This window comes from Peromyscus eremicus, chromosome 22, assembly GCF_949786415.1.
Source record: "Peromyscus eremicus chromosome 22, PerEre_H2_v1, whole genome shotgun sequence".
Lineage (NCBI taxonomy): Eukaryota > Metazoa > Chordata > Mammalia > Rodentia > Cricetidae > Peromyscus > Peromyscus eremicus.
The window spans coordinates 35794189-35816782 of record NC_081437.1 but is presented as its reverse complement, the minus strand read 5'-3'; the positions used below and the strand labels follow the sequence as shown (position 1 = coordinate 35816782).

General features: G+C 52.5%; 1 protein-coding gene across 3 annotated transcripts in view; it reads left to right on the top strand.

Annotated features, from left to right (window-relative positions):
* Window positions 1-22594, top strand: part of Atp6v1c2 (ATPase H+ transporting V1 subunit C2) — a 39699-nt gene that overhangs the window by 14381 nt on the left and 2724 nt on the right. For 2 of the 3 annotated variants that reach the window (XM_059248733.1, XM_059248731.1), the window contains exons 4-12: window positions 1927-2012; window positions 9237-9331; window positions 12587-12678; window positions 15000-15098; window positions 15630-15698; window positions 18734-18826; window positions 18929-19022; window positions 21524-21655; window positions 22442-22539. In XM_059248733.1, coding sequence (XP_059104716.1) covers window positions 1927-2012; window positions 9237-9331; window positions 12587-12678; window positions 15000-15098; window positions 15630-15698; window positions 18734-18826; window positions 18929-19022; window positions 21524-21655; window positions 22442-22539 — 858 coding nt within the window. The remainder of the gene's footprint in view (window positions 1-1926; window positions 2013-9236; window positions 9332-12586; window positions 12679-14999; window positions 15099-15629; window positions 15699-18733; window positions 18827-18928; window positions 19023-21523; window positions 21656-22441; window positions 22540-22594) is intronic. The other variant, XM_059248734.1, reaches the window with a different exon arrangement.

The following is a 22594-nucleotide window of genomic DNA, read 5'->3' as shown; positions in this document are numbered from 1 at the left end:
CAACTTCCCCAAATCCTCGTGAGGCTAACACAATGATTACAGAGAAATGGACACCCATAGACTCCTACAGATGAGAGGGGGTTATCAAAGGACCTGTAAGCACACTTGACCCAATCGGGAGGTAGACTCGGGAGGAATGTCCAACTGGTGTGCTTCCTGTACTTGGACGGCAGTAGTCGTTCTTTTAAAAAATGTTATTTTATATACTTTAAAAACTTTTTTAACGACTTATTTTTATTTTATGTGCATTGATGTTTTGCATGCATGTATTTCTGCATGAAGGTGTTAGACAGTTGTAAGCTGCCATGTGGGTGCTGGGAATTGAACTCAGGTCCTCTGGAAGAAGAACCTGTGCTCTTAGTCACTGAGCCATCTTTCCAGCCCCTATCCTTTTATTTTTATTTTTATTTTTTTTTGAGGCAAGGTCTCACTGGCAGGCCTAGAACTTGCTGTGTAGACTAAACTGGCCTCTAACTGAAGATCCACCTGCCTCTGCCTCCCGAAGGCTGGCATTAAAGGCGTGTGCCACTATGCCTGGCCTTAGTTATTTTGGGGACAGGGTTTCGTGTATCTCAGGCTGGCCTCGAACTTGCCGGGTAGCCGGGGATGTCTTTGAACTTCTGGTCCTCCTGTTCCCACTTCCCGAGCACTGGCATCACCTACTCTTTGCGGTGCTGGGGATTGAGCCAGAGCTTTACCTGCTAGGCAAGCATTTGAGCTGTGTCTCTATCCTCGTTCATTTCATTATTTACTTATATCATTTTAAGCAATGCTGGGGATCCAAACCAGGGCCTCACACATGCTAGGCAAGTGCTCTGGCTGTTCCTTAAAAACTACTTCATACTTGCGTCTTTCCATTTCTGGCTATCAACCCTGATTACTTCGATGGTCAAGAAAACACGCCTACCCTCTTTCCTTTTCATGCTTTAAACAACAGGGTCTTCTGCCTCGGTGTCTATGGCAGGCCCAAGGTACCACACTATGCGTTGACTTGTACCTGCAATAATGGAGGACCTTGGAGTTGGGGACATGGTTCAGTCGGTAGGTTATTTGTCTAGCATAGACAAGGCCCTGGGTTCCATCCCCAGCAGCACAAGAGCTGGACATAGGGGAGCATGACTGTATTCCCAGCACTGGGGAGGTAAAGACAAGAGGATCGGAAGTTCAAGGTCACCATTAGCTACAGAGTGAGTTTGGGGACATCCTGGCATACGGGGGACTTTGTATCAGTTGGAGGATGAGTGGGAGAGAGAGGGAGAGAGAGGAAGGGAGGGAAGGAGGGAGGGAGAAGGAAAGAGGGAGGGAGTAGGGACTGAAAATGAAAGGGAACGTACCCCATCCTCCATCTGTGACCTGGTGTATGACTTGAGTTCTTGCCGTGTGTTTGCTGGAGGCCCGAGGCTTGCCTTTTCTATAAAATCAATACCAGATTGTGCTAGAGAAATAGCAAGTAGAAATATGTGCCATAGCACAGCCAGCGATCGACTTACTGTCTAAGTTTCTGTCTTGTTTTTTTCCACCTAACATTATAATACGCGCCTTGTTCCATGGTATTTGAAATTCTTTGTAAACCTTATTTTCAATGGCGGCCTAATAATCCCTCAGCTGGACAGACCATCCCTCAAACAATTCTCTATTGTTGAACCTCCAGGTCGCTTCCAATTTCTTATTGTCGGCAACTCTGCTGCAAAGAACATCTTTCTATTCAGAAAACCCTTCTGGTGTTTTTTTCCTGTTTCCTCAAGATGGTTTCCCAGAAGTGGAGTGACTGGTTCAAAGGTTCTTAATGCTTAAGTCTCTCCTTACAGATTGCCAGAGTGCCGCCCCTGAGTGGCTCCCAGGGCTCCTTTCTCTGCCAGGAGGCTGGGTGGAGTGGTCCTGCACACAGCTCCTCACCCTCACTGGCCCTTTCTTCTCTCCCCCAAGCCTCATAAAGAGAACGGCGCAGAGTGTGGTGGAGGTCATGGAAGACTCCAAGGGCAAAGTCCACGAGAACCTCCTGGCCAATGGAGGTAGGTCCGCAAAGGCTTCCTCTCCTCAGGAGCCATTTCCCTCACGACGGCCTCCATGGGAGCTCTGACTGTCCAGTTCTGTTAAGCCTTACTGTCCCGTTTGTGGAAATTCTCATGCATCTCCATCCACTTATCTTTTTTTTTTTTTTTTTAAACCAAACAAGGTGTGAGAAGTGGCTACCTGCGCTGAGTAATGCCTCCAACCAGAGGCAGCAGGGCCTCATCAGCAACACTTCACGTGGAATGTTCTCATTCCAAAGCTTTGACTTCCCATGCTCGCAGACACATATTCAGATACCCCCATTGCTGTTTTGGCTGTTAAACATGCATATGCCATTTGGGCTGCGTTTTAAATGTGTAGCACAAACGTGCAGACTTTGAAACCCAGGCATGGTGGCACACATCAGTAATCCTACCACCAGGGAAGTAGAGGCAGGAAGAGCAGGTGTTCAAGGACATCCTGAGATACTTAGTAAGTTCAAGTCCAGTCTGGGTTATCTAAGACTCTCAAAATATATATATAAAAGCAAAGCACACACATGTAACAAAACTTGAACACTTTGAAAACTCTAGAATTAAATAGTTACATATCTGTAGAGAGAATTAATTTTGACTATCTACATATTTATTAAAAATGAGAGCATACATATTTACAGTTATATCATTTGGGGTACGTAGCACATGTATGAACACACACGCATGCCACCTGGAAACGTTAAGAGCCTTTTACTGGTTTAAACTGGCGAGTGGAAATACTCACTCTCTCCGTTCTGAACCCGGACGGGCCTGTCTTTGTGGTTTAATAACCCCATCTTATATCACGTTTCAGGTCTGAAGGAAAAGATGAAATGTTTAAAGAGTAGGTTGCGTCTCGTTTGCTGTGCGCATGCTCAGTGTGCTGCCTGCCTGCCGCATGTCCCTGGGAGGGTGGGGCCTCGGGCTGGCTGGAGGGGTGCAGTGACCAAGCCTCAACCATTTTTCCAGCAACCGCGTTAGAGCTTTGCTCACCATACCCAGATGACGCAGTTCGCGGTGGTTTCACACACACACACACACACACACACACACACACACACACACACACACACCGTCTCCCTCTCCCTCCCATCCTCTTTGCATCTCCTGAGCAACCTGCATGTCATCTGGAAACGGGACTGCATCACCTCTGTGGGGGGGCGGGGTGAACTTGGGCATCTCTTCGCTTGTTATCGGCCTGTCTCTGGTGTCCACCTGCTCTGTAAGGATGTCAGCTCAGCCAGACCTTATGTCATGTGGTTCACGAGGTTCACATGGACCGTGAATCTTCTAGAACAGGACCCTCCTGGTGTAGTTGTTAGTAAGAACCGTTGGCTTAGTATTTTCTCTCATCTTCTGTAACGGGCAGAAGGAAAGAACAAGTAATATTATCTCATTTTGTTTTTTTCTGAGACGGTGTCATGTGGTCAAGGCTAGCCTCCAGCTCGCTATGTAGCTCAGGGTGATTTTGAACTTCTGACCATCTGTCTCCACTTCCCAAGTGCTGGAGTGGCAGGTGTGTACTACCTCGCCTGGTTCATGCCTTATTTAAGCATACACTAAAATGCTGATCAAAATGCTCATCACATTCCAGGGCTGGGAATATGGCTCATTGGCAGTGTTTGCCTAGCCAAGCTCCAGACCCTGAGTTCCACCCTAACACTGCAACAAAGCAAATAAACCCCAAAGAGCAAACAAACTCATCCACTAGCTTTCACCTCAAACCTGATGCAACTTGAATGTAGGTGTTGTTCTGCGTGGGATCCACCCCTGTCTGGGTGCACTGTTTCTAAGAGAGGGCACACTGAGAAGCAGGGGAACTTGGTCTTTGTTGCTATTTTAGCATGGGCCATTTTCTCCAGGCCTCCTGTGGGGCTTCGGTGGGTTAGTCCCAGTCACTTTTGGCTATTTCTGATCATGCTCTGTGAACCAACCCTGCCAATCTTAAGTATACACCTTTGCATTGAAGCCTCCCAGAAAGTCCAGTGAGGGTCAAGAGACCTTTTTAAAGTTCATTCAACTCAGACTTTCCCAGAAGATTTTCTTCTGCAGGGCACTCTCAGACTGGATAGAATTTCCTGGAGTTCTTTGTTGTTTTATGCATGGGACTTTAATCCCGTCTCCTTTGAGAGAATTTAGGGCATTCACATCATGAAGACTCTCAGGGGTCAGACCTGGTCATGCCATGCACTGTCTGTCTTGACCTTGGCCAGTTGACTCTCTGGGCCTGTTTTTTTTTTTTTTTCCTCACTTGCAAATAAACTTAGTAACAGTCTCAGTCTAGGTTTTTAGCTTTGCTGGGTGCCTTCTGCTTTGGTTTGTCTTTGCCACCAGCTATGCGGAGCATGGTAACATCTAGACCCATGTGAATCTGGCAGAAGCAGAGCAGACACACACGTGTCTGGCTTGGGCTGCAGAAGACCTGTCTGGCTAGCCTAGCATTGGACTGCCGCCTGTGCGGTCATAATCCTGTACGCTGGCAAGGCCTTGGCTTGGTTTTTCAGATGAAGTCATTGTTGCTCAAGAGACAGCTGCCTGTGGGGAGTGTGTTTTAAGAGGGCAGGAAGGCTGGGGTGGCAGAGGCCAATCTGGAGTAATATTCCTGCCCAAGGTATAGACAGGGAAGGACTTTCAGGTTGTGATCTGGAGAAAAGGTTAGACCTGAGAGATGAACGTGGAGGTAGAGTGCATAGCCACCAACCCAGAGGCCTACTGAGACCACTGTCAGCCTCCTGGTGCCCCTGGGAGCTCACAGGCTGCTGGGAGAGAGACCCACAGTGCCCTGCACCCTGCAGCAGGACATGCCCTCCTAAGAGTGAAAGCCACGGCACCCTTGGGTTTGGTGGCAAGGCATAAAGAGCGGAGCTTGCTCTGCAGTGTGTCTCTGCTAATCAGAGTGTAAATTGGAGTGTAAATTCCCATGGCCGTCTTGGCTGTGATGAGCATGGCTGTCAGTGTCTTGATCATTCTATGGAGTGCATGGTTCTGTGGGGTCCTGTGATGGGCTCTGGAGACACGGGCGTGGGAGGAAGTCAGTCGGAGCAGCATTGACTGTTCAGAGCAGCCGGGAGAGCGGTTGAGAGGTTGAGTACTACTTGGCCTGGGTGGAAGGGTTCCAGGATGTTGGAGGTGACGGGGAGTGTGGAGAGGGAGAGCCCCTGAAGACACATCACCCTGACATCTGTCCTGGCTGCTAGTTCCTCACTTTCAGGAAAGGCTTGAGGTCACCAGAGGGAGAGGTCTTTCTCTTGCCCATTGCTGTCTCTTGAGAGGCCTCACGTGGCCTTGTTTAGTTTTGGGGTTATGGGAATGGCAAAATTTGTGCTAATGTCAAAACCTATATACTATTACCAATTGGACCGCCATCACAAATTCCACACAAGGAGGCTTCCACAACACTGTCTCACTCTATGGCCCACGCTGGCCTAGAACTCACTACGTAGTTCAGCCTAGGCTCAGATTCAAAGCGAACTTCCTGCTTTAACCTCTTAAGAGCTGAGGTTAGGGTTGTGCACCGCCACACCTGGCCAGGTGTTTCAGGTTCTAATGAGGACTGTGCCGGTTATGGGCAGCCACGTCTGTTGTCACAGTAATCTTTCCTTGGCTGCATGTGGGGAGGCAGTGAGCATGGGCAGAGCGCTCCGATATCCCCTTTTCATGAGCACAAATCCCACCAGCCCCCGCCCCCGACTGCATCTTAGAGAGTCCCTTGTCACAGGCCAAGGTGCTGTGTAAATTCTAACGCCAGTGTGGTCAGCGTCCAGCAGAGGTTCTCGAGAGAGCCTCTGCCAAGTCCATCCACTCTGGAGAAAAATCAGGAGTGTGGATCCGGTGGAGAGGCTGGTGGAGGGGCTGGTGGAGGGGCTGGTGGAGGGGTTGGTGGAGGGGCGCGCCTCCTTCCTTCTGCAGCATAGCTGGACCCTGACAGTTGGACACGATGGGGAGAGGGACCAAGGACCTTCCTTTGTGATGGGCAGGGTGTTGGGTGCTCTGTGTCATTTCTTCCTGCTGTAATGGAGCTTACATAACTTACTCTGTGCTGGAGTTTCCTCATGGAGATAATGATGCCCCTTACTAGGGCTGAAGAGTAGCTCAGATGAGATGATGATTCACATGTCCCGGCCCAAGGTAAGCCACAGGGCCACAGCTCCTTTCTGGCTGGCACACTGTCACTGTTATCTTAAGGCATTCCTGCCTGCTAGGAATTCCTGCCACTTCCCTCTGAATCCCCTTTGGTTTCTGTCTTTTTCTTGGGGATTAGTGCATCCACCCATCAGAGCTGGGCTTGCCTCAAACTGAATTCATCCTCTCGGCCCTGTGGTCCCCAGGTTAATGACTGTCCTCTCCACCTGGCCGCCCAGCCTAGGAATGTGGGTGTCACTTCACGTCCTGTGTGTCACTGTCCCTACATCCTGTCCCTCCTTTCTGCTCTGTTTCGGCTTTCCCCTCTCCCTCATCCTTGCTGGCTTCTGTCCACCCCCAACATGGGCTCTCCCACTGTGTGCTCCTGTCCCGTGTCTCCATGACCAACCAGTTCCAAGCATGGAGGTCCAGATGTGACCTCACACCTGGGCTGCTAGCTCCTGCCCACCTCCCTGCTCCATCAGCTTCATCTAGACCCCTAACACCCTCCCCCAGCATGGCCACCCGCCCTTCTGACACTTGACACTCACAGCCACACAGACAGCCTCTGTCTGCCAGCTTCTTCAGGGTCCCTGTCCAACTGTAGCCCCGGTGGCTTCCCTAGGAGTCTGGGATTGTCTCTCCCCACTGCTTACCTGACTGTCCCTGGCACACGTGTGAGCATTTGAGGCTGGGTGGGAAGGGTGTGTGTCCTGGATTCCCAACAGCAGGGAGCCAGACTCCATGCAGGTGAAGGTGACTGTTAGGAGGTCCATGGCAGGCTCTTTGCATGTGTAAGGACACGCATAAACAGGGAAGGGCTACATGTGCAGAACCTGCGGTGCGAAATCCCATCTTGAAAAGTGGCTGTTGCATACCTGCCATTCCAGTTACTCGGGTGACTGAGGCAGGAGTTCAAGGCCAGCCTGGACCACATCTCAAAAGGTATAAAAGCCAGGCGGTGGCCCACGACTTTAATCCCAGCACTCAGGAGGCAGAGGTCTACAAAGCAAGTTCCAGGGCAGCTAGAGCTGTTGCACAGACAAACCCTGTCTTGAAAAACAAAAACAAAACAAACAAAAACAAACAAACAAACAAACAAAAAAGAATAAAGGAAGAGAAAAAAGGAGGTGGATGAATGAAGGAGAAATAACATGCTTCCGTGGTACTCTCTGGATATGTAGAGTATAAGAATAATTAAGCGTTTAATCTCACCATTTGGAAAGCAGAGGCAGTGGATCTCTGTGAGTTTGAGTATAGCCTGGTCTACATAGCGAGTCCTAGGCTAGCTAGCACTATACAGTGAGACACAGTCTCAAAACAAAACCAGCAGGCCCTCCAGAGGTGAGTGGTCTGACCACTTTCTCAGGTAGGAACACTGACTCAGTTCCTCTCTTGCTTGGGATCTGGGACTCAAGCCAGTGTCCTGGTTTTATTTGAGATTAAAAAACAAACAAACAAACAAACAAAACCAAAAACCAACAAAAGCAACTTCAAGAGAGGAAGGGTTTGTTTTGATGACAATTAGAGGTCACAGTGTATCACTGAAGCAAAGTCATGGCAGAAACTTGGAGCAGCTAGTCATGTCCACAGTCAAGAGCAGAGGGAAAAGAATCCATGTATACTTCTTATGTTCAAGTTCCTCCCCACACTCACCTAGCCGAGGGAATGGTGCTGCCCACAGTGGGCTGGGTCTTCCCACATCAGTTACTTAAACAAGATGATCTCCTAGAGACGCGGCCACAAGCCAGCCTGATCCAGACAGTCCTTCGCTGACTCTCTTCCCAGGTGACTCTAGAGTGTGTCAGTTGACAGTTAAAACTAAGTGTCACAGCATAGTGGCACACACCTTTAATCCCACCACTGGAAAGCAGAGGCAGGTGGATCTCTGTGAGTTCAAGGCCAGCCTGGTCTACAGATTGAGTTCCAGGAGAACCAGAGATACACAGTGAGACCCTGTCTCCAACAAACATGCAAAAAAAAAAAACACCAAAAAACCAAAAAACCAAAAAAACAAAAAAAACCCCACCAAAAAAAAAAAAAAAAAAAAAAAAAAAAAAAAAAAAAAAAACAACCAACCAAACAAACACCACCCTAAATATCACCATCAGCCAGGCTCCTTGGACTAAAATACGTCAGTCCAATTGAACCACCTTCAGCTCCTTCTGTTCTTACACTGTACAGCTGGCTGGGATAGGCAGGAACATCCTTCTTTGCAGGGGAATCTGTTTGGTTTTGGCGAAAACATTGGCGTATTCTGTTCACTCTAGACTTCAACAGGGACACACTGAATGATGCCCATGGCTCCAGGTGAGAAAGCCAGTGACAAGCAAGTTCCTGGTGTGGCTGAGCTGGGAGATGTCTTTTTTAAGGATGATGTAGGTTAGCATTGCCTTGCTCTTGTTGGGGCTCAAGAAGCAGGGAGACGCCGGGCGGTGGTGGCGCATGCCTTTAATCCCAGCACTCGGGAGGCAGAGCCAGGCGGATCTCTGTGAGTTTGAGGCCAGCCTGGGCTACCAAGTGAGTCCCAGGAAAGGCGCAAAGCTACACAGAGAAACCCTGTCTCGAAAAAACCAAAAAAAAAAAAAAAAAAAAAAAGGAGCAGGGAGACTATCCCCCCAGCAGGTGGCACCCGGGACAGGCCATGGCTGGGTGGTTGGGGGCCTGGTTTGATGTTTTCTGCTGTGCCTCTTGGATGCCTCAAAACAGACTGGCGACCCAGCTGGGGAGGGTAGGTCAAGCAACTATCGAGGGTGGAGAAGTTACCAGTGGTCACAGAATGTCACCTTCTTGGTTCCGACCTCTAGAAGGAGCAGGCTTCCTAGCAAACTCCAGGTGGAAGCTGCCGCAGGAGAGCTTGGGGCTCAGAGTGCCCCTGTTACGGTACCCTTCCCTCAGCTCTGGAGTGCACGCTGGCAAGCCGATGCTTCCTACTGGCTCTGAACTGCTCCCGCGTGGAGCATGTGCGCTTCCAGAGCCCGGGCCCATCCTCCAACTTCTCCCTGACTGCTTCTTTGGTGTGAGCCACAAGCTCCGTTTGTCTCCCTTGGCTTGGTTCTGGGTTCAAGTTCGTCTCTGCTCTTCCAGTTGACCTGACATCTTTTGTGACGCACTTCGAGTGGGACATGGCCAAATACCCTGCCAAGCAGCCACTGGTGAGCGTGGTGGACACACTGGCCAAGGTGAGGAGAGTCTGCCTGGAGACATCTGACCATCTGAGATGACATACATGGCGTTGGGACTCCCACAAGGTAGAAGGCAAAAAGGCTGGTATGCCAGCCCTGTGAGTGACCCAGGGTAGGTCCCTCTTACCACGTCCTGGGTAAGGTTAGAATTCAGGAGACCTGTGTGTTCTTGTCTCCTGTCCCTGTCACCCAGAGACCTGGCTGTAATCTCACAGGAGAGTCCACTGGACGGGCCTGAGGCACTTCATTTCACCCCCCTACCGTGATTCAGAAGCTGTGATGGGAAGACATAGTCTTGCCCTTCCTACCATGTGCTTGGGGACCCAGTGCCCCTTAGATGATTGATGGTTAATTGATTGATTTTTGTGGTACTGGATGTGGAACCCAGAGCCTTTCACATACTAAGCATTCTGCCACAGCTCTCTTCTTCTTTTTTTAAAAAAAAGATTTATTTCTTTATTATGTATACAGTATTCTGCCTGCATGTGTCCCTGCAGGCCAGAAGTGGGCACCAGATCTCATTACAGGTGGTTGTGAGCCACCATGTGGTTGCTGGGAATTGAACTCAGGACCTCTGGAAGAGCAATCGGTGCTCTTAACCACTGAGCCATCTCTCCAGCCCCACAGCCCTCTTTTAATTTTTATTTTGAGATAGGGTCTCACTAAGTTGCCCAGGCTGGCCTTGAACCAATTCTGTAACTCAAGCTGGACTTGAACTTCTGATCCTTCTGCCTCAGCCTCCTTAGTAGTTGGAATTACAGGGCTTGGGCACCAGGCCCAGATCTCTTGGGAAATGATTTGCAAAACCTCGTTGCTTTAGAAGCCCCACCCCTTAGTCACATTGTGCCAACTCATCCCCTAAGTGTCTTGTGACAACAAATCAGCCCTGTGACAGGGTGCCATCTACTAAGCCATGGTCTCCGGCTCATACTGGATACAAGCCTCCTAGCACAGGGATCTGAGGGGACAGTGTGGGCATCCCATAGCCAAGGTGACTTCTAGGTGCCCTCACCATGGGTGAGGGTTGATTGTGCTGCCCTATTGCTGATGCACAGAGAACCCCTTATATATCGTGTCTCCGGCTGGCCCAATGGCTGGGGAGATCCCAGCTCTGTGCTGAACAAAGCTGCCCTGTTCCCTAAGTAGCTGTACTTCCCCGAGGGCCGTAGGCAGGTCGGGGCAAGAAGGGTGGGGTTGAGTCCTTTCTTCCCTCAGGTCTCTTGGGAATCCGGGTGTGGCTCCTTGGGCTTACCCACCCTCCCAAGACAACCAGGCAGAGGTTCTCAAAGGTGCTCCTAGCAGGGGCAGCTCAGGGCATTGTGCCAGGTATGGCTTTCAGGAGAGCGTCACGCAAGTCCGCCCCTGAGCCAGAGAACACAGATTTTTGTGAGGTCCGGCATGCCAACTTGGGATTCTGAGTCCCGGGGACACTGGACCTGGCTTGGGGGAGCTGGAGAGGAGAACTGGCTCTCCTCTAGTCCAGGGTACCCAAACGCACAGTTATTGAAACAGACTGGGAGGGGATGTGGGTCAGGAGGTCAAATCCCACAAGTTGTGCAGTGTGCACGGCTCCACTTTCCATCACAGGGAACCAGCTCCTGCAGGCTAGCGGGACAGGGGAAGACTGGATCTTCAGTCCATACTGCCCCAAGAGCTTGTGAGTCAGCCCCAGCCTCGCTTTGTTCTTCCGCGGTGGCTTGGGGCTTTGTACAGTTTGTACAGCACATTGTCCTGCAGTCCCATGGTGTGGCCGCACCTTGAGTGTGGCATGTGGTGTGGTCCAAGGGTACGGCACAGCTGTGCAGCCTAGTTATGCGGTAGGATATCATCAGTGAGGGAAACCCCTCAAGGCACACGGACCTCTGTGGAGCGTTTTTTGTAACGCCCTGGGAATGTTCTCCTCTTTGGATGTCTGTTCTGAGTACTTAAACTCAGAGCTTGCACAGAATACTGGGTTTCATCTCATGCTTCTCAACATCTCCCCCATCAGAGAGAGGTATGCACTGCTCTACGGTATGGACACTTCCATCACATCCGACTGCCAAACTGGCGGCAGAGGGATGGGCAGAGGGCTTGTGTTTTGGGGTCACAGACTCTGAAGCGCCCACCACTGCCTGTTAGCCAACACGCATCCATGCATGATAAATACACAGCCACCTGTTCGTCGTTACGGCTGCAGGGTAGTGCTCACTGTCATGCTGTGTGTTTGCAGGGCCAGGTCTGCTGAGCCCTTGGAGGACAGAACTGTCTTTAAATTACCACAGAGCTCAGCCCCTGGGAGGGGCTCACTGTGGCTCTGACTCACTCGCTGCCTTCTGGCCTCAGAAAACCTATTTACCACCATCTTCTTGAACTGCTCTTCACTGTGGCCAGCTGTCCTTGGGGCCTTTCTAAGATGACATTCCTCCCCCTGTTGAGTAGCTGGGGAGCCTGAGGCAGGGGACAGAGGTGCTCAGTTGTTGTGCCCTGCAGGTTAGGAAGAGGCTGCCGTCAGGCCTGGAGAGGTGGATGACTGGGAGGCTGAGCGTGGAAGGTCAGCACAGAACACAGGCTAGCTACTCTCTAGCAGAGGTACCCAGGGCCCGGAAGTTCAGCATCCCTTGCTGGGAAGGAGCCCAAGCTAGTGTGTGACACTGGCCAAGCTGTGTGGCTGGTGCCTTAGTACCTGTAAAGTTGTCTCCACCCACTTCCGTGTGTGGGCACTGACTATGAGGTCCAGGTGCAGAGGGTGGGGGTGGGGGATGGGGTTGGGAGAGTCGAGAAGGAGACAGGTGGGGCCACACGGTGAGTCTCAGGAGGGTTGCTGTTTTTCTTTTGTTTCTTTGTTTCTTTATCCTGAGACAGGGTTTCAAGAAGCTTAGGCCTCAACCTGGCTATGTAGCTAAGGATGATCTTGAACTGATCCGCCTGCCTCTGGCTCCCAAGTGCTGGAATTACAGGAATGAGGCCCATTGGCTGGCTTGGTCACTGTTGTTAAGTGTCCCAAAGATGCTTGGGCAGATTTTTTTTTTTTTTTTTTTTTTTTTTGGTTTTTCAAGACAGGGTTTCTCTGTGTAGCTTTGCGCCTTTCCTGGAACTCACTTTGTAGCCCAGGCTGGCCTTGAACTCACAGAGATCCGCCTGCCTCTGCCTTCCAAGTGCTGGGATTAAAGGTGTGTGCCACCACTGCCCGGGCCACTTGGGCAGATTTTGAAGAGGTTCACTAACTCTTCAAGGTCACCAGGAGCATCTCTCTCCCCCGCTTCCTCCCAGCAACTGGCACAAATCGAGACAGACCTGAAGTCCCGCACAGCCGCGTACAGCGTTCTGAAGGCCAACCTGGAGAACCTGGAGAAGAAATCCACGTGTGTACCGCACCCACTGCCTTCTCTGTGCATGTATCTGGTGGCGTGGGGGTGGGGGATCCTCTACTCTGCCCTTCCCGTGACTGTGGCCCTTGAGCTGAGTGGACAGTTGGGGCAGATGAAGAGGACAGAGCCGGGCAGGGTGGCCACCCTGTCTGTGAACATGGAGGAGCATGACGTTGCTTCCTGCTCGTTCCTTCTTTCCTTTCTGTCTCCACTCCTTACCCAGGATGAGGCTCTGGGGAGCCTGCTCAGGCCTCTCTCTACACCTCCTCTTCAAGGAGGGCAGGCAGGATGGGATGGGGCAGATGGGCAGCAGCCTGGGTGGGAGGGCAGTGGCAGGGCCTCAGCTGCCGTGGCTGTCTGCTGGAGAATGGATTGTTCAGGCCCCCGACAGACCAGGCTCCGTGGTGGTCAGGACAGTTTTGGGGATGCTAGTGAGCACCCGGGGAGGAACAGGCGGTAAGGAGCCAGGCACGCTCCCGAGTGAGAGTGGGGGTGGAGAGGGCCCAACAAGCCTGAAGTGGCCCCAGCAGTCACCTCTAGATCCCGAGTCTGAGTCCCGAAAAGCGGAGTGGCCCAGGAGCTCGGAGCCAGTTGCCCTTCCCTCTGGCATGTCTTACTTAAGCTTCCCTCTTAAATCTTCCCCGGGCCAGCTTTTCTACTCATAAAACGAAGACCATTCTTAATCTGAAAACCCAAAAGTAAAATTGCTTCAAAACTGGAAACGTTTGAAGCATCAACATGATTCCTTAAATGGAAAGTCCCACTGCACAGCTACGACACAAAACACTAAAATCGCCGTGGAAGCAAGCTTCCCTGCAGGGTCTTGTATGAGTCCTGGATGAAGCCAATGGGTTTCTTCTGCTTTTGACTTGTGTCCTCCAAGAAAGCTCATCATTCCAATAAAGCACTCAAATGAACAAAACGACCCCAAATCCAAACAGAGAAGGAATCCGGAAGCTGCCGTCTGTCAGTGGGGGTGGGGTGGGGACACACAGATGCCCCGAGCTTAGAAAGTCGGTTTCGGTTGTCTGGCTCCGTCTCAGGGTAACTGGACATGAGCAGGGGTGGATTTGAGTAAGGTGGCCACAGTCTGGTGGTCGTCAAGATGGATCGGTGGGTAAAGGTGCCTACCACACGCAGGATGACCTGAGTTCAGTCTCGGGGTCTCACCTGGCAGAAGGAGAGAACTGACTTCTGCAAGTTGTCTTCTGATCTCCACAAATGTGCTCCTACACAAACACACACAAACACACACACACACACACACACACACACACACACACACACACACACACACCACAAAGTAAATAAATAAAAAGTGTAATTCGGGAATTGGGACTTCAGCGGGTGACTGGTCCAACCTCCTCTCCCCTACCGTCTCTGGTTCCTCCTCCTTCACCAATTAGATTCCGACTCCCTCTCCTGTTTATTCTTTTGACGTACATTTTAAAGCACCCACGATATCCTCAGGCTCTATAGACATAAAGCAAGGGAAACCATTTCTAAACTTGGAGAGTCACAGTTACTCAATCAACAAACCTGTGGCTTTGTTGCTTTGGGCTGGGTGTGCTAAGTCTCCTAGCAGGATGATGTGCTGGCTGTGCCTAGGGTCCCTCTGGAGGGGATCTGCCGCCCTTTGTCCTTGACCTCACAGCTGCGGGTGGAGCAGACACCTTTGGAAGATGGGGGTTCTCTCTCGCCTTTGAGGCTTTGCCTTTGAATCTATGCTTGGGAAGTTGGAAGCAGTGGGCTAACATTGCTTCATGCTCTGGGGACTGTCTGGCTCGGACTCCGCAGCCTGGGGACCCACCACGTTATGGTAGCTGCATGCTGTCCACGCTCTTCACCTGAGCCAGGGCTGGCGGCATCGACAGAGCCACTTCAGGTGAGTGTCCCCAGCTGCTGGACTGAACGGCCTGTAAAGTGACACAGAGCTAGCCCTATCTAGGCCTATCTGTCCCACGCCACTCGGAGCCCAGGCTGCTTAGATACTTGAATAACTTTAGCTGCCTGCCACCTGAGGTCCCCTCCCGGCACCTGAGCTGGCATTTGAGGACAGTGCGGGTCACTGAGGTGTTAGATTCAGCAGCCCCTTGATTGACAGGCGATCGTTACCGAGGCTTTGCCAGTTTCCCTGCCCCGAGAGGGAACAGGAGGTAGCTCGCTTACAATTCGGCTGTACCTGGCTCTGGCAGCAGACAGCTTGGAGGCTCCCCTGAGCCAGCTCCATGTCCCGCTGTTTGTCTGGACTATACAGGCATGCGGGGTCAGTGAGCCCCTCTGCTGGGCTTACCCCTTGTCCCTCTGCCTTCCAGGGGGAACCTCTTCACTCGGACACTGAGCGATATCGTCAGCAAAGACGACTTCGTACTTGATTCGGAATATCTCATAACCTTGCTGGTCATCGTTCCCAAGTATGTGGATAGGAAGACTATGGGTGTGTGCCCTGCTCAGTGGAAAGTGAGGTGGGCCCCTTGTGCCCTGCTGGCCCCAGGTCAGCAGACATGGCTGCTCAGGGCCCATGGAGGGCCACTGTCTCCACAGGCACAGAACCAGGGAGATGGTGGCTGGATCAGCGTTTATTGAGCACCTGTGTTGTGCCCACAAGAAGCCTGAGAGCTCTACTGTTCCTTTTGATCTAAGGCTACAAAGGTCATCCCCCTGGTCCCAGGTAACCTGGGCCAGAATCAGACAATTATTAGTGACCTTCAAACATACCGGCACCTGAGCTCTCCATATGGGGACCCTCTGGAAGACCTGGGTCCTTGCACGCAGACTGGGCTCAGCATGGCACTGGGCAATAATAGCAGGAGCTTTGGGGATGTTAGGGACACTCCCTGATTATACCTCTTGCCTTTCAGTCTTCAGGAGAAGGTGCAAACAGTTTCCTGAGACAATAGAAGCCCTTTCTTCCCAAAGCACTCAACAGTTCTGTGTCCTCACAGGTCAAGCTATGTACAGTGGCAGAGGACATATGAGTCCCTATCCGACATGGTGGTCCCTCGGTCAACCAAGTAAGTGAGACCTCAGCTTAGTCGACATCCCCAGAGGGGAATGTATGGATGTTCTTGGAGCACCAGACATGTGCCAGGGTGGGGCGCCTCCCGGCACCATACCTATGCATTGAGTCCCTGTGGCCTGGAATTCCTTCTCGCCTCTTGGGATATATTCCTGTCTGCCATTGTCCTTCAAAGCTCCAGCTTCCTGCCCCCCCCCCCGCCCCGCCCCCGTGCCCAGGAAGGCTGTGCTGGCTGTTTCCAGCAGAGCCTCTGTGTTCTCTGCCTGCTCTGTGTTCTCTACTAGACATCCATTCTGCCCCACCTAAGGGGGAGCAGTATGGAGGTTGTTCAGCAAATGCCCGAACAGAGGGACAGCCTAGGGCTGGCCACAGAGTCTGAAGAGGGAAGACATTCTCAGTGTGTGGCCATTTAAGGGCAGGACAGGAACACGTGAGTCCTGCAGAAATGATGGTTAAGACTGGGTTGGATCTGTGTCTGCCATGGAAAACCAGCAGTGTAACTACACACAACAGAGCTCACTTTGAGAAGGAGCAAACATTAGTCACTGTTTTACTGTTGTGAGGGAGACACCATGACCAAGGTAACTCTTATAAAAGAAAGCATGTAACTGGGGGCTGGCTTACTGTTTCAGAGGCCTAGTCTATTTTCATCATGGCAGGGAGCGTGGCGTCACACATGGCGCTGGAGCAATAGCTCAGAGCTATATCCTGATCCACAGGCAGAGAGCCAGAGCCAGAGCCAGAGGTAAGATATAAGAGATAGACAGAGAGAGCTAGAGAGAGAGTGAATGCACACCTAGGCCTGATGTGGGCTTTTGAAACCTCAAAACCCACCCCCAGAGACACACTCCCTTCAACAAGGCCACACCTCCCAATTCTTCTCAAATAGTGCCACTTTCTGGTGACTGAGCATTCAAATACTATGAGCTTATGGGGGCCATTCTTATTACCACCGCAGGTATATGGAGAACCATGCCATTTATCTAGAATCAAACCAGGTCAAAACAAAACAAAAATGTGTGACAGGAATGTCTTGGTGCCTGCGCCATAATACAGTTCACAGCAGAGTCACAGGGGCCATAGAAATGAGGAAAACCACCTACAGGGTCATCGCAATAAGGAGTCATGAGTCTGGTTCAGTGGGGCAGGGCCTGGGGGACTGTTAACTGTGTGAACTTGTTTGTGATCCTAAGTCATGCATTTTTATGTGTGCCACAAAGGAAATTTTAGAATGAGCCACAAGTAACATGAGCTCAGTTATCTGCCCTACCACACTGCACCCAGAGCTGCCCACCTCAACCCACCCCACCCCACCCCACCTCATCCCACCTCAACCCACCCCACCTCACCCCACCCCAACCCACCCCACCCCACCTCATTCTACCTGCCCCATGTCATTTCATCCAGGCTCACTCCACCCCATCCAGTCCTACCCTACCTACTCCATCTGTCTCATTCCATCCCATCCCATCTCACTCACCCCTACCCATCCATCCTGCTCTACCCCATCCCACCCCATCCCATCCCATCCTACCCTGTCCCACCCACCCTCATCCATCCCATCCCATCTCACCCCATCCCATCTATTCCATCCTACCCATCCTGCTCTGTTCCACCCACCCTCATCCATCCTGTCCCACCCCATCCCACCCCATCCCATCCCATCCCATCCTACTCTGCCCCACCCACCCTCATCCATCCTGTCCCATCCCATCCTAACCCCCTTCCAATCTCAACCCATTCACTCTCGAGGCCTTGACCCTGAGGAACATGCTACAAACTCCCAGGACACGGTCACCAGGAGCTAAATTGAGGGGTTGCAAGGAACAGGTTAGTCACAGGCTAAGGTCTTGGGAGAGGCAGAGCGTGAAGAGGAGGTACATCTTTGGTGGGCAGGAGCTGCCTGGCAAACAGGTTTCTGCTGTTCTTAAGGACTGCCTCTGGGGTCCTTTTGGGAGGATCACTGTCTTAGTTAGGGTTTTATTGCCGTGAAGAGACACCATGACCACTCAACTCTTATAAAGGGAAACATTTACACGGGGCGGGGTCACAGTTCAGAGGTTTAGTCCGTTATCATCATGGCAGAAAGCATGGTGGCGTGCAGGCAGACATGGTGCTGGAGAGATAGCGAGAATTCTACCTCTTGATCCACAGGCAGCAGGAGACTGCCACACTAGGCCTGGCTTGAGCATGTGAGACCTCAAAGCCTGCCTTCACAGTGACACACTTCCTCCAACAAGGCCACACTTCCTTATAGTGCCACTCCCTATGGGCCAAGCATTCAAACACGAGTCTACGGGGGCCATACCTCTTCAAACCATTCCATTCAGCTTGGCAGGATGCTGGGCCGCAGAGCAGAGACCTCCGGCCCTTTGTGATAAAGAGAGCTTGAGAGCCTGCACCAACCATTCTGGAAAGGGCTGGAGCTTAGGGGCAGTTCCTATGGGTGTGGGCTCCGAGACACCGGAGAGGTGATCTGACAACCGGGCATGCCTAGACCCCCAAGACGTCTTGCTTAGATCACTGTCTCCGTGTTGCTGGGGACAGTGACTCCATGCTAGCACATGCTGGCAAGAACATATCCAGCCAGGGCTTCATGATATCGGAAGTGGAGTGGCCCTTGTGGAGTGGCTTCTGCCACTTACCTCACTGGAACCTGCACAGCCAGCAGTGGTATCAGGCCTTGCGGCGGGGAGAGGGAGAGCTGGATCACTCAGTCATTTGAGGAGCACGGGACAGAGCAGATCCGCGCTCCCTGTCACTCCCAACCAGAGACTGGAGCTTCCAAGGCTGAGCCTGGAGGGGTGGCTGCTGGGGGCCGGACCTAGGAAGCTGTCAGGACACCCTTGGTTCCCAGGCCCTGGTGACTGACACAGACCCAAGTATAGGCCACCAGGCCCAGGGGATCTGACTCTGCCAGTGGGGATGGCCTCCCGAGGCTGAAGAAGAGCTTCTCTTAGCCTAGCTTCAGCCCAGAGCCTGGAGTGGAGCGACCCTAGGTCATCCAGCCGACAAACGCTTCTCCTCTAGGCTGATCGCCGAGGACAACGAGGCTGGCCTCTTCACAGTGACTCTCTTCCGCAAAGTGACCGAAGATTTCAAAGTTAAAGCCAAAGAAAACAAGTAAGGATGCGGTCCCCGGGCTCCTCCGGGTTCGGTGGGAGTCCCCGGGGAGGATCTGCCTTGACCAGGTTCTCAGTGACAGCTATGGCTGCTTTTTTGAAGGTTCATTGTCCGGGAATTTTACTACGATGAAAAAGAAATTAAAAGAGAAAGGGAAGAGATGAACAGGTTGCTGTCTGATAAGAAACAACAGTATGTGAGTACCAGGGTGTGGGCAGGGCTCTCTAGACAGCCGAGACGTACCCCCAGTGTTCTGGGGGCCAGAGTCCACTCCTCGGTCTCACTGTTCCCACGTCCTGGACTTGTGCTGTCAAGGCACATGTGAGTTCAGATGGCATATGTACCGAGCCCCACTCCGTGATGAGGCTCACAACCACCCGGACCACGGTCCTTTCTGGCAGGGCTTGTCTGCTGCACAGTAGATGAGATGCTGAAGTGTCCCCTGGCCAGGGGATCACCCTGGGCTTTGTCCCAGGTCAGCCAGAGCAGGGGGCACCAGGATGAAGCATCTGTGGCCAGAGTGGATAGTGCTAGCGACTCCGAGATTGCACAGCGCTGGTTTCCCTATTGCCCATGACTGTAGATTTCAGGGCGTCAGCAACACCTGTGTTTACCTTTCCTGTGCTCTTAGCAGAGTGGGTGCTTTTACCTGAGACACTCTGGCCACGGGCACTTAGAAATTGTGTGGAGAGGTCAGCCTCCACTCCTGGAGCAAAACTGAGTGTTTGGTGTTGAACTGGGAACCTTTAGTTCTGGGAACATCACCACCGGGCTCTGCAAAAGTGTCTTCCAGACTGGTGTCCAGTAACAGCAGCACCAGCTCAGCCCTGCACTTTCAAGGCATTGGCCGGGGGGTGGAGGGGTGGGGGTGGGGTGGTGTGGTGTGGGGGGAGTGTGGGGGTGTGGGGGTGTGGGGGTGTTTCCAGCTGTGGAGGGAGGCTTCCTCAGAGCACCTTCTAGTGCCACTTCAGTGACGTGGGGGAAGAAGAGTGCCCTTGAGTCTCCAGAGGAAGCCCTGTGTACTCACAGCTGTAGTACGTGCCCGGGAGAGCAGGGCCGCTGGACTGGTACAGAGGCTCACACGTGGCCCAGCACTCGCCCCAGGCTTCCTCCCACACCAGGCAGATGGCCTGCGCACATCCAATCGGATCTTGCTGAGTGAGCATAAGCCACCGAGTTCCCCGAAGCAGATTGTGGAGCTTCAGCTGCCTTCTGTTTCCTTTCCAGAAGGGAAGCCCGGCTGCTGATGGCTCCAGGCGTTGGATTTTCTATGTTGTCGTTTGTGTTTGAGAGAGGGTCTCATGTATCCCAGGCTGGCCTCTGACTTGATATATAATTGAGGGTGACACCTATGGAGCTCTGAGATCATAGGTGTATGGTACAAGAGTCAGTTTCTGTTCTAGAGATGGAACCTAGGGTGTTGTACATGGTAGGCAAGCACTCTGCCAACCGAGAGACATCTTCACCTTTAGTCCATGTTGGAGAGTTTGAACCCCTGGAGCATAAATACACGGACACACACACACACACACACACACACACACACACACACACACACTTGCACACATGCAAGCATGCCATGTATATGCACTCACACTGTCCAGACCCAAAGTCAACTGGATCCTCGCCAAGGCTCCTGAAGATGCAAAGCCTGGCTGGAGGCCTGGGCCCTGAGCCTCTGAGGGTGCTCAGCCTTAGAGCAATGGCATAGACATGGCACATTCTGGCAGGAGTGACTGTCACTAACTAGAACAGAAGCCCTGGGTGCCGTTGCCTGACCTCAGCCTCCTGGGACCCTGTCCACCACAAATGCCCAGCCTGGCCTGTAGGTGGGGCTTTTCCTGGATTGTTGCTTCCCTGGCTGAGTCCCTGCAGTATCCCCGGATGGGGCCAGGTTATCAGGGCCCTGCCTATAGCGATGTAGGACATTTGGCACCCACTCTGTTTATTAGGGTAACACAAGCAAGCCTGCCACCTTCTCTTGGGGCTCAGATTGCCGGCTGGTGGTGTCTTTACATGGCATAGATTTCGGCAGCCCTAACTGCCCCCAGAGAACCTGCCAGAGGCTCCTTGTGTGTGGGAAACAGCTCCTGGGAGACCCTTAGAAACTGTGCTGGCAAATGGAGCCTCAGAGAGGCTCAGTGAAGACCCCCTTCACCACAGCACCCAGAGTATCTCTCGTATTTGGTATGATTGAGAGTGGGTTTCAGCCAAGTATCCCATATCCTTTAGTTACTGGCCCTCTAGAGGCTAGAGACTGGGTTGCTCTGGGAACACACAGTTGAGTTACCCTGCATTTTCTACCCATTTGCAGACAGGGTACTAAAGGGTGAAATGTCCTAGCTGCATGCCTGACTAATGTCCTGTATGTGACATGCTGAAGTGTTCCATGAACACCCCATAGGGAGATGTTCCTGAGTGTCAGGGTCCAGACAGACGAGCTCCTGAGGTCAGGAGAGTTCAGTAACACTTCCGGGAGCTCTTTTTGTCTGCTGCCGCTGGGGTCCTGACCCAGGCAGGCACGTCGGTTTGTCTCTGTCCCTAGTGTCTGAGATCACAGGCCTTGCACCCCCGCCACACCCTTCTCGGAGCCTGGACTCCAGAGCTTGCTTGCACATGCTCTCCAGGCCATGAGAATTACTTGTGTTCACGATTCATGCTTGCTGAAAGATTAATAAATAATTTCTGTGCCTTTAGCAAACTTCCTGTGTTGCTCTTAAAAAGGGATCGGCCACCTACCGGGACCACAAGGTTAAGGTAACCCCGCTAGGTAACCCTGCTAGGCCCGCTGCGGGGCAGACCGACAGAGACAGAGAGGGCGAGGGTGAGGTAAGCACCCCCTGGGAACCCTGGGGGTCCCCGGCTCAACGCGCTCGCCAGCTGAGGAACAAATCTTTGCATTTGCTGTCGTTTCCTATGGCTTGTGAGGTCTGAAATTGGAGGAGCCCAGAATCCTGCTGTCCTAATCTTCATGGCCTTTCCGGAGTTGGCTCTCTAGGCAGGGAATGGGGCTTGTTGGCTGGCTGGGATGCCTGTGCTCTGGCTGACGGTGGCTGGAGCTGGTGTCTGGTGACGGGCAGGGCTCTGGCTGGAGGGTGGGTGGTTTGGAAGCTCAGCATTCCTCCCTGACTGTCCTGGCTGGACCAATTGGAAAAGGGTCAGGTGAGGGCTGCCCCTGAGGAACAAGCACATCAGGCTCTGTAGCGGCAGCTATGGCCTAGATGAGGCTTGAAGAGCCACTGACAGGTGCCAGCTGGTAGATGGGTGGGCTGGACCCTCAGGGCAGTGCCTTCCGATGAGGTGGGCTACTTGGCTGTGCAGTGTCGGACAAGAGCCTATCAGCTGCACACGTGACCGTCTTGAGGTCAAGAGCTGTGGAGCTTCCCACCCCTGGTCGGAGGTGGCCTCTCGCACGTGCCGGTGGCTGTCCCTAGAACGTCCCCAGGGCCAGGCACCTGCATGCAGTGGTCCTGAGCCTCCCCAGGCTCCTCTCTGCTTCTGTTGGCTCCGGGGCCTTTCTTCTGGTTGCAGGGCTTGCTCTGTATAACGCGAGCCCTTCCTTGGCCTTTATCAGGCGAGTGTCCGGAGGCTCATGTGGTTCTCCCGTCTCCGCAGGGACCTCTGCTGCGTTGGCTCAAGGTGAACTTCAGCGAGGCTTTTATTGCCTGGATCCACATAAAGGCCCTGAGAGTATTTGTGGAGTCTGTGCTCAGGTGCGTGGTGGGGTGCTGGGCTGGACAGCCTCGAGCGGTGGGGCCTGGAAGGGAA